General features: G+C 36.4%; 1 protein-coding gene across 2 annotated transcripts in view; it reads left to right on the forward strand.

Moving 5' to 3' along the window:
* The window catches only part of DLGAP2 (DLG associated protein 2), a 152,624-nt gene that overhangs the window by 83,441 nt on the left and 56,881 nt on the right, over window positions 1-12,302 (forward strand). For both annotated transcript variants that reach the window (XM_018088891.2, XM_008932727.3), the window contains exon 5: window positions 3,284-3,495. In XM_018088891.2, coding sequence (XP_017944380.1) covers window positions 3,284-3,495 — 212 coding nt within the window. The remainder of the gene's footprint in view (window positions 1-3,283; window positions 3,496-12,302) is intronic.

The raw sequence follows: 12,302 nt of genomic DNA on the forward strand, positions 1-12,302 counted from the left end.
TCAAACAAACCACATATTTTAGTTGCAAACAATGTTTTTGCAACCATACAGGCTTCTATGATAGCCAACAAGTCGATCGGATTAGAAAAGTTTTCTCGGTGCCTATGTGTGTATCACGAGTACATCACAAGCACAAATGGAGCAGGCCTTCTTCAGTTTTTAGCTTTGGTCTTTAGCTTTTATGTGAATTCATTTAACTTTTGAATACAGAAAGCAAAAGAAATGTAATCAACAGAAACAGTAAGGCATATAACTGTAAGATTTGTCCTTATCACAGTGAAGAAGCTTAACTTTTTAGATACTTTAATGTAAAAAATCAGTCATTCCTATCTTTTAAAGTAAGATTTCAACTTCAATCAATAAATACGCCTGTATTTACTCATTTAAATGCAGTCCTTATCTAGTTATTTGAACATGGAATTTCAGACAAAATAAAGTTGAGAAAGTAATAATTTTCTGCATTTGAGTAAAAGGTTATTGATCCATGTATTTTTAAACTTTCTATTTAATTATCTTTGAGGTAAAATGAAGGGAAAAGTTTCAAGCCAAAATAATTATGCTATGAAAAAGTTTTGAGTTGTTTGAAAAAAAGTGAATAGTAAGACTGAACATGATAATTCAGCTTTAGTGCTGAAAATTGCACAGTATATCTTGTAGTTGTCCTATGTGGATGACAATAAATGCTTTTTCAACTTTTGGATTTTGCTTTTAGCCATAAAGAATAATTAAAAGAGAGTATGTTTGTTTGATATCAACTAATAAGATAGCTCTCTAATTCAGACTTTTGCAGTTAGTTGTATTGCCAGTTGTAGATTTAAAAACGCTTAAGAAAATATATTTATTCTTTGCATTTTAGGAGACTCAGTATGACTACTGCAACTACACGTAAAAACCTTTTAGGTCTCCTATAATCTCAAAAAACCTTCCTGAAATATTAATTTCATACATACTAGTGTTGCAAAGCAGTTTAAATTTAGTAGTAGAATGGCTAAGGCTTAAGTAAGAGGGTAGGCCTAGAAAGCAACACTTTACAGTAGTGAGTTAAGCAGCAGCCTTGTTCATGGGAATAGAATGTACTGAAGAAGTAGAAACAATAATCAAAAGATTTAGTCAAGCATGTACGTAACGATTTGTACCTTAGATGTGGTAAGGGTCTGTTAAACAGTTTCTAGGGGGGGGTAAGACAACTTAAGCAGATTTATGATTAGAGTAGGTGATTGTTAATTGTTATAAACTACTGCACCTGGTTTGCTATAGAAACTGTAATTGTTTTAGCCGTGAGAATACATGTAAACTTGTTTGTGTATAAAAGCTGAACTGAGAACGAGGGTCGTCGGAATCCTGACTTGGGGCGTTAGCCCGCAGGTTCCCGGGGCCCCGAATAAAGCACCCATGAACCGGCACTTTGTTGGTTTGTGTCTTTGTTTACGGGCAACACTAGGTCCTAGAAAAGAAATGAAAATGATGTATGACATTTGCAGGCTTCAAGTTTGGCAATATTTTTGATGTTCCCTTTCCAATCGCCATGCAAAGCTGAATAATGTGAAAAGTTTGTTTCCTTGCATGATCTAACCCATACTTCATTTAGATTCACACTCTGTCCTAGTACGTTGTATAAGAATATGACTCATAATGTTTTTCTCTGATATTTATCTCTCACTTTTTTCTGATCTGTGCAATCTATTTCATCTTTTCTTATCTGACTTCATTTTCTGTCTTTTTTTTCTGTCCTGAGCTTGTTTCTTTAATTTAACATCTCTATTTTTACTTGTTCACTCCCTTTTAAAACTTAGTTTACCCCTTAATCCTTTTTGGGACTCAAAGCACCAGATCTATTCACCTGGTATGTGTGGCTAATTCATTTATCTCAAAAGGGCAGTAAAGATGACAGGCAGATCATGTTAGTTATTTAAATCCAATCTACAAGACTGCTGAAACCAATTGGAGCATTTGCTTCAGCTCTGCAGTGAACTCTGTCTAGAGACTCTAAAGTCTCAAATATGTTTGACTTAAACATCTTTATTAACATCCTGCTTTACAGAAACTCCTAAATATATATTTAACTGGAATTTCAGATCTATAGTATAATAGTAAATAATACCATTATACTGCTTAATATATATGAAGTCATTATGTTGATAAAGGATTTGATGCTGACAAGTGCATCAACCCTGGTCCACTGATTGTCACATCCTTCTTTTTAACCGTGAGTCCTTATAATGTATTTTAGAGAATTGCTTATATCCTTTAAGTTAAGTAAATGCTCAAGTGTGTTTCTGGATTAGAACCAAAGGACTCAGCACCTTGGAAGATTAAACAAAAAAACAAAAAAACCACCAAAACAAAACAACAAAAACAAAAACAAAAACCAAACAAACAAAAAGGAAAAACAAAAACAAACAAACAAACAAAAAAACAAACCAAAAAAACAACCAAACAAAAAAAAGAAAGTGATACTGGCAAAGACAGGCATGTTGAGTTTATCTATGAGTCTTAAAACAAGGCTTATTTCATTTTGGATTGGAAAATCCACTCTTGTTCACTTCTATGGTGAACTGAGACATATCCATCCACCAGGTGTGGATTATCTGACTACCAATCTTACTATTTGGAAAAACCACCTCAGGTGCATAAAAGCAGCTGCAATTACATGTATTGATTAACTGGTTGCATTACTGGTACATTACAATCTCTATGAACTATTTTGCAGTTTCTAAATAAGAAAAAAGACAAATTACCGCTTTTGTTTTTTCCCCACAGAAGTTTGCCCTAAATCACAATCCTATCCATTTATGACAAGATCACAGTTTAGTTTAGCTTAAATATGACTTTCACCTTCCTGAAAGGCCTCCAAAGCCCCATATAAGGAACATTGGTAATAAACTCTGAAGTGCTCAGCTTTCAATGAGTTTTAGATCTGAGACACCTGATCAACTTACTGTTATCAGCTGAGAATCTGCATGCAAACTTTTAAGAGGTTAAGCCAAGCTTCTTCCTGCAATTTAGAGCATGTCTGCAAATAGATATTGCATCTCAGCTCGCAATCCATGACTTGGTTGTTCCTTGGCTTCCAACTTTTATAAACTGAAAATTTCCAACTTTCAAGTCAGAATTAAATGGTCAAATCATCTAGGGACCTTAGAAATTTCTTTATAAGTGATCTGTTTCTGAAGAATAAAAAATTTATTACTTGTCTCTTTAAAATGAAAAAAATGAAGGAAGTACTTAAATATATTAAAAGAATAAAGCAGATTCCATACATGTGTTTTATGGTCTCTATTAGGTACCTCAGGATGAATGGGGAGGATACCCGGCTGGTGGGAAAGATGAAGAGATCCCCTGCAGAAGAATGAGAAGTGGGAGCTATATTAAGGCCATGGGAGATGAAGAAAGTGGAGACTCTGATACTAGCCCTAAGACATCACCAAAATTAACGGTTCGACCAGAGTCATTATTAAAATCCATTGGACAACGACCACTGGGAGATCATCCAAAGTAAGCTTTGCTATACCATGTTATACACCTTTCTGAAAGCTGTTATGACTTGGGTAATTTTCCTTTGGGTTTTACTGGCAGTGGTCAGCATCCCTCATAAAAAATGATCTGTACTTAAAAAGGTAACTTGCGTGGCTTCATTTTAAATTAGCTGCAATTTCTTGTGATTACTGGATGAAAAACTGCCATCTTCCTCCATCCATGAAATAAAACTGTTATGTTTACTGAAGGAAATACATACACATTTTTGTCAAAACTTCAAAATTCTGAACTTTTCTTCCCTAGGATTGTTCTATAAGTCTTTGTTATTTCATTGCTTTCTCTGAAACAGAAAATACACTCTATTCTGTACAAAATATAATAGTATTGTACCATGTATTTGGCATCTTATACCTTCTTTATCAGTACAACGCTTTATGTATCAGCTATACTGTATCATACTGATTTAAACACATTGTAGAGGACTTTGTTTGACAGGGTTATTTTTCATGCATACTACCTACAATATAGCCTATTAAATAGCTAAAGCAAATCTTAAAACTGTAGGGAAATATGTAGCTTTATATGTTTTCCAATAGATCTTTGTTTTTATATCTTTTTTATCCTTTCAATATATCATTTTATAAGTAAAATGTAAGTATATTTATGAGGAGAGTTTCAAAGTAGTAGCCTGATTTAAAATCTGTAGCTTCTATTAATGTAACTAGGCATTTCCATGATTTAGAAAATTGATCTTTTTGTCTGGGTCATAAACTGAAGAAATTAAGAGTGAAACCTTTAACCAAAGGGTTTTTGTTGTTCTGTAGGTAATACCATGTATAGTATACTATATAGTATATGCCTTTTCATAAAATAAAATAAAACAAAACAAAACAAAAGCCTTAGGTAAAAATCCTTTGGGGTTAATTAAATTGAATTATTTATCTTGCAATCTGCAAAAAAACCACCAACTTTTGCTATTATTGAAGAGAAGAGTTTACAACTTTATTTATCATATAGCTTGGTCAACATATCTGTAGGCTTAATTCGGGTACAAAACCAAAGGCACCTGTACCATGAGCTGCTGTAAGATTTCTGAGACATCATGAAACAAGATATACAGATCTCTGCTCTAGATTGGCAACTAAATACAAGTCTCTGCTCTTGATTGGCAACTAAAATACCTTGTGGCCTCTCAAAGGGGGCCAGAGACCTATGTTTAGGCCACCGAGACAAATTCTGAATATGAATCTGCAGGATTCATTAGAATATTTTATCTGATGAGGAAACCTGGCCTGTAACAAAAGTACTACTGGTCTGAGTACAGAAACCTGACCACGGACACTGAGAAGGTTTTGGAGTGGTCCGTGGCAAACATGTCCCCTGTGTCTATTAGCACTGTCCCCGCCACTGCCTGGCTGTGTTCTGGGCATTGGTGTAGGGCAGGTATCATTCCCAGAGACAGTTTAGTTGCAGCCATCCCAGTTTTGAAGGGTATATCTTATCTGTTCTAGTACAACAAAAATCTTTTCCCAGAGACCGTTCTAACTTTCCAGATACATTCTATGCTGCTCTTTGTTTTCAGATTTGCTTGGACCACCCACAAGGGAATCTGAGTAGCAGCACAAATTTTCCAGTGAGCAGGTCTTGGTTCCTACCCTGGATCTCTACAGCTTACAAACAGGTCCAGACAGCAATTAAACACATGTATTCAAGCAAGAAATATATTTCAAGGAAAAAGTATTCCTGATCTGTTGAATCCTGAAGGCGGATGGTTATTCATGGGTCAATACCAAATGTTGCATCTTCTGTCAGTTTTCCATGTGTTGCAAATACACCACTCAAAATATAATAGATTAAAAGAGGGGTGCAATGTTGATGCATGTACTGGGGTTGACAGCTATGCCTGTTCATGACCCTGAAGGATTTCATGGCATAGTTACCATTAACCACAACCAGAAAAGGAGGAAGCTTTTTGTAATACTATGAAATATTATTAGGGGCTCTGTTGAGAATTTGTCACTATCACTGCACTGGGAATAATTGAGGAGCCAGTCTGCTACTGACAGATATTTTTTAAGTCCTCAGTTTTTCCTTAAACAGAAGGACAGCACCTTGAACCTACCAGCCTAACATACATGGGTTTTCCCAGTGAACTTCAAGCAGAAATGTGACAACTGTTCTTGTTCTTGTATTTTTTTCTTGAAAAAAATCTGCAAATTTCAGCAATCCTAAAGCAGACAGAAAATTTCTTGTCTCATAGAAATACAAAGTGCTGATCCTAAACCTGGGTTTTCACCACAACCCATCTCCTCCCGTATATTTCTGTCTTCCTGTCACTGTGGTTACCTTCTCTGTCTGGCAGATTTCTGTGAAGGATGTAGCAATGGATAATGGCTACAGAGCCTTCCTTGCTCCTCCAACATGGCTCAGTAATCCCCATTGCATGCTGAGTACCACTGATCATGCTACTGAGCCAGAAGCCAGGGCTTTGAACAGCATTCCTGCATGTATAGCAGGGCTGAATAGCATTTCTGGCATGTGTTATGAGAAATTACATAATTCAAGATGTCAGCTGCATTATCTGGCTTTTTAGCTTGTTTACCCAGATGGAGGGAGCTAGTGCACAGAAATAAAATGGGGTTTTAATTCTCTTAGTCCTTCACTTGGGTGGCAGAGTAGCTCAGAACTGGGATCTGCCAGACAGACCATCAGTAAACCTGAAATAAAAGATGAATATTGATAGTTTTGGCAATATAAAAACATGCATTGGCTGCAAAACAAATGTAGATAGATTTCATATGAATAAACCTAGTTTTCTATCACTATCCTGAATAGGATAAAACAAAATTAGAACAGCCTTCACTTAACCTTCAACAGATGTTTGACATGTGTGCGACTTTCTCCTTTGAGTTTTATCAGGCATCTTTGCAAGATTTTTTTTTTCCCATTTAGATTCTGTTTCTGCTTAGACAAAAGTAAGTGCAACTTTGTTGGTTTGTGTTGCTCGAAGATTCAGCAAATTGAACATTAAACGTTTATAAACAATAAATGTGCATATTTTTATCTGAAAAACTAACATACAAATAGGTAAATGTAACTGATATAATACAAGAATTAAAATTCTGAAATAATTTTTTTAAGTTGCTTTCGGAAAGGAGTATATTTTACTCTGAGTGAAAAAAAAGAAGTGCAGAGTCTGCCACTGCTGGTTTTATACAGCTGACAGAAACAGGTCATACACCCAACTACTGCCATATGATCACCACCTCTGTCAAACTAGGCTAGCACAGCCAGCATGATCACCAGCCTGCTTCCAGCCTAGGACACATGGCCCACCTCTGGATAGTGCCCAGGCATGTTCCAGGGATTAACTCTGTGGGATGCAGCCACCCTCTCTGTAGGATGAGAAAGCTTAACCATACAGGTCAGTTGGCCAAAGGGTCAGGTAATGGACATGGCATATTTCTGAGTATAGCTATAGCATAAGGGGTTCAGTTTTTTCTGGATTTTTCAAAAATTAAACGTGCCTAAATATGTAGATTATTCACTGAAGATAAATGCATTTCAATTCTTTTTTTTATGAATGCTGTTTCAAAAAACTAAATAGTGTGTTGGACTACTTAGTCCTGTAACATCAAGCTGAAGACCAGTGTAATTTATTGGTATTATTATGAAATTGCATTTCAGTGAAATTAATGCAATAAGGCTTGGCAGTGGAGACAGGACACTACCTGAATCTGCTTCCTTTCTACTTTTTGCTTTCTTGAAATGGTGCCAGCAGTCCTATTTAATGTGGAAATTATCTTGGCTCCCACTAGTCCAGGGGAAATATTTTTGTTTGGTTGTTGGGGTTTTTTTTAATTTTTAATTTTTTTTTTTTATTTTGCACTATGATTAGACATACAAAATCTTTCTGATGTCAGTTTTGGTATACTATGAACAAATAGTATACGTAGTCTTCTAGAGGTGAAATGCTAGCCCCTTGTATTCAGTCCATTGTTTTCTGCTGTGCTGTGATGCTACTGAGGATGAAGTTAAACTGTGTTGGAAGGCAGTTTGCACAGGTAGCTTGTAGAAGGTAGGTCGTATGCTGCTAGGTGTTTTCATTTACAGTAAAGGTTGAAACAACCAAACAGATTATGGAACTGATAGCTGAAACAAAGGTAATGTCTGTCCTAAATAAGTTTTGTGCAATCCTGGAAGAGAGACTGACCCACATGATTTGAGTATGCTTCTAATGTTGTAAATGTCTTTTTTTTCTGTATTTATGACAAAACCAAGCAAAGCTGAGATGGAATCCTCAGAGACACTGGGATCCAGAAAACAAAGCTGAAAAGAAACCAAGAATTTGGGACTCTGCAATAGGAAAACAATTCTATGACTAAAGATAATATTCTGGTTATTTGATGCTTCTCATTTTCAGGAAAAGAATACTTAATATACCGATTATGTAAATGAACAGGATAACACTATAGAAATAGCAAATTCCATTTTCAGTATCTCCTTTTTGAAGTGTTGCGAAGGACTCTGAAAACCGTTTAACCATTTAGTCAAAAGGGATAGCAATAGCATTTAGCCCAAAGTAAATACACTCTATTTGAAGATCATACTGGTATCACTCACACAAATGAATAACCGTGCTGTGCTGCAGTTTTCCATTATGACTCACAGGAAACTAGATGCTGCAAACATGAAGATGAAATAGGTTAAGCTACAATAAAATAAATTCAGTGACAGCAATGCATACTTCTGTTCTGCGAACCTCTAATGGCAGACTGTTCTGTGTCAGCTGGTAGTCCAGACACCTTAAGCTGATGGGTGGGCAGACATGCGAGCAGATAGGTAATACAAAAATGTAGTGTATTAATTAGGCAGGAAATCTGCTATAGCATAAATTATTTGGGGAACTACCACAGTACAGTACCATTGATACTTTGGTTTGTCTTGACTGTGTTCTCCACTTAACCCTCTGCCAGGTTTTGGCCCCTGTATGGAGTAATGTCTCAAAGTCTGAGTCGCAGTAACAGAGAGAGCACCTGTGCCTCCCTCAGATGTTTAATGTCTTTGTGTTTTATGTTATTTCAGTCCATAGCTGAAGATCACAATGCATGTCCATATTTCAGCCACAGTCTAGTATCTTATTCACACTCTGGTATCTCAACACAAAACATTTTATTTTAAGTTAATAAGCCTAAGTAAGACATGAAATGGTTGACATATCTTCTGGGTTTTTGGTAAACCAGATCAAAAGAATGACCTTTCATTGACTCCCCCTTTTCAGAGTGAGAGATTGCATCTTTCAGTGGCCGTGCTAACTTACACTTATGTGGACTGTTATCCGAGGCACGTCCACATCTTCTGTTCTGCAGACTCTATTATGGCAACAAAAACGCTGCCAAAGCACACAGCAAGGGAATTAGACTGTAACAGGAAGATCTGACAGCACTTAGCTGCCAGACCCCTTGGTTCAGCAGGAATCATGGAACAGCACAGACTCCTCTAAGACATGTGGAAAATCTCCATTAAAAAAAAACCAAACTTTCCATTTGCAACCGTTTGTGCTAACCGTAACATCCTTACAATATGAGAAAGTGAAAGGTGAGCAAGAATGTTGGAAGAGGTGCATCAGACCAACCCTCTGTCTTTACCCGTTTTGGCCCATGACAGTGTAGACACCATTATTATTTGATAAACAAATTTGTGGGTATTTCTCTTAGAGACATACCACTTGGTAAGTGCAAACAGAGAAGGCTGTGGTTAAGTGTGCACAGGTGGGGGAGTGGGTGTGCTGCAAAAAAAGTCACAGATTGAGAGTTAAAGCACAGTTTCCTTGCTAGAAAAATTAATGTCCAATTTCAATATTATCCGTTGCTGCGCACCAGTGATGCAAGCCTTTTTCTAATTTTTAAGGTAAACTTCATTTTAGCATTAACTCTTCTTCTACATTTTAATTAGGAATGGTTTTGAAGCTATTCCTGAGAAATATTTTCAATAGAAGAGATGAGGAAAATCACTAGAAAAGAAACCTTCATCTTTTATATGCTTTTTATTTATCTTTAGGTTTTTTTCCCCTCAATCTTCTGACTCTAAAAAGCCTCATTACACACTTCATTAGTAGCTTTCTGAGGCCCTATAGTGTAGTAGCATCTACTCAGAGTCTCTGAGGGGTGAAATTGGAGATTTACTGAGGAGAGTTTGAGGGCTAATTACAAAGTCTTATCAACTAATAATGCAATCAGAGGGCCACTGGCACAGTGATAGTGTTCTCTGCTGCAGTCAATAAGATCTGGGTTAGATTAGTCCACAGGGTTAAGAGGGAATGCTGATGAAGGGCATCTCGTTACCTAGGAAGCATCTTTTATGGGGTCAGAAGACATCCCCATGCTTTCTTCCTTTGCAGAATAATAGGAAATGGTCTTAAGCGGTGTTAGGCATCTTGTTCTCTGAGAAGTAGCATAGTTTGAAACCCAGGGAGTCATTGAGCCCAGATCTCCTGCCTCACTGTAGTAAATACCAGCTTTACATTGTAGGGATAAAATGCATTACCCTGGATTAGGGATGGAAAGGGGATTCTAAGGCTCTAAACAAAATGCAGAGTCTTTTCAGGACTAAAGCAGTCTTCTCTCAGAAAGATGCAATTATGTGATGGATTGTGGTGAAAATGCAGTAAGATTTAGGCCAATCTCACAAGCACAAGTACTGACATCCAAAAGAAAATATGTTTCTGGTGCTCATTCATTTCTGCTTCCAACAGATATGTTAGCTTTACTTTTAATTTGAGAAGGATCAAAAGCATGTGTGCAGAAACACTTCTTGAGGCAAGGATTTGAAAATTAAGATGCTTTTGGTTAAAAAAGCAGAAATATTATATATATTTTAACTTTTCCCAATTCTACTCAATTTTTCTCCAGATATTGCGTAGTCTTATTAATATCTTTGACTTCAGCATAAGAAGGTCACTTATTTGCTTTAGACGTATTGACTTTAATGGACTTACATGTGTGTTTAAATTAAGCTCATGCTCAGATGCTTTACTGAGTCCTGATAGTCTGTAATCTATATTTGTTCTGTCCAATTATGACTTTTTGCATGTGTACATGAATATGTCCTAAAAGCAAAAAAGAAAAAAAAAGTGACATAGCTTCCTGACGAAAATTATGAATATTTCAATTTCATAAATGGATTTAGGAACATATATCAAATATTTGAGTTCTGCATGGATCCTTAGATCCATTTGCTGAACTGCTGCAGGATGCTTTAAATGCCAGGTTTTTGCCATAGCATCTGCCTGAATTTTGTTGATGCTGACCAGTTTGTTGCTTACTCTCCAGGGCAAGCTCAGAATAGGATATTAAAACAAGACTTTTCATATTAGCTATAGATTAGCTGTATGTGCAAATCTGTCACCTTTTACAAACAAGAGCTCTGAGTTTAGATTTCCCACGTCATACTTTTTTATTACATGAACATTTTGAGTGATTTGGAATACAGGCTTGGTTGAGCCCACATCCTCTCTATCTTTGCAAGAGTGATCAAACCACCAGACTGTTTAACTATTCTGATGATTTTGTCTCATTCTCTTCTGGTTCATGTTGTACCAAGTCTCTAAACACTTACTGATGATAAGGGTTCTCTCCAACCGCTGATTAGTAGGCATTTCATAAGGATGGAAACAGCAGTCTCCACCTCTTCCCTAGCATATTTGTGTAATAAATCAAATGTTCAATATCTTTCAAGAACGTTTTTTTTAAAAGGTATGGGTCAATGATGAAATATATAAGCATGTTAACAATTTAATTTGGCCCATATTCTCATATCTATCAATGATCAAAGAGAAGCTTCAGACTGGCAAATATTAGGAATGAAATTCTTTGCTACAGAGAAATTCATGACATTAATGTGCACTTCCAGTTTTTCTAAGAACCCGACTGATTGTGCTATTTCAAAGGGAGAATCAGACTTAATGTCTACACTCTGAGTTCTCCAATGGGCTGTATGGAGGCACATCTGGGCCCCTTTGCAGAGCTCTATTGACTCCAGCAGGGCTCCACAGAGATACGCTGTGACTCGCAGCTGCTGTACAATGGCATTGCTAGCTAAGCTTAATCATTAGATTCTGGTCGATGAGTTATTTCATGTATCTAAAAAGACATAGTTAAGATAGATCCAGATAGAGAAATGAATATCCATTGAAATGCAAATCTCTCAATAAAATAGGTTTTGATAACTGCCGCTACCTTGATAATCCTAATGCACCTCCCTTTTAGGCACCTAAAATGAATTCTTTTACAAATTTTATCTTTTTGTTCCAGAAAGATACTTCTGAATTGCATATACTGATTTAAACGGAAGTGATTGTACTTTCTTTAATGTTCCCATTCAGTCTCAGATTTTTTGGACAAATGCAGGCATGATCATGAAAATAAAAAGGTATGATTTTAGAATATGACGATTCAAAAAATTAATTTGATGGAAAATGGACTTTCTTTGTATTGGATGCTCCATGAATAAACCTGATAGACCCACTCAGAGTCAGAAGGTGACCTTCTTGCTGAAACTTTTAGAGCCCTAGGAAGATTTTATTTCACTTTTGGTACCTCCTTGACCCAGGGTGCACTGGTGGCTGAACATTTGACAAGAGAAGAGGTGCTGTGGGGACTGATCACTGCTTTGAATGTGAGTAGATCAAGGAATGACCTTGGCAAGTGTATGACATTTGCTGCCTTGATGGCATCAGGATCATATTTTTTTAAGCAAAGGTATTAAGATTATGACAAATTATTATGTCAATCACTTACTAGAAAATATTACAGACAGAAAAAAAA

This window comes from Manacus vitellinus, unplaced genomic scaffold (assembly GCF_001715985.3).
Source record: "Manacus vitellinus isolate BGI_N305 unplaced genomic scaffold, ASM171598v3 scaffold_11_pilon, whole genome shotgun sequence".
NCBI classification, from domain to species: domain Eukaryota; kingdom Metazoa; phylum Chordata; class Aves; order Passeriformes; family Pipridae; genus Manacus; species Manacus vitellinus.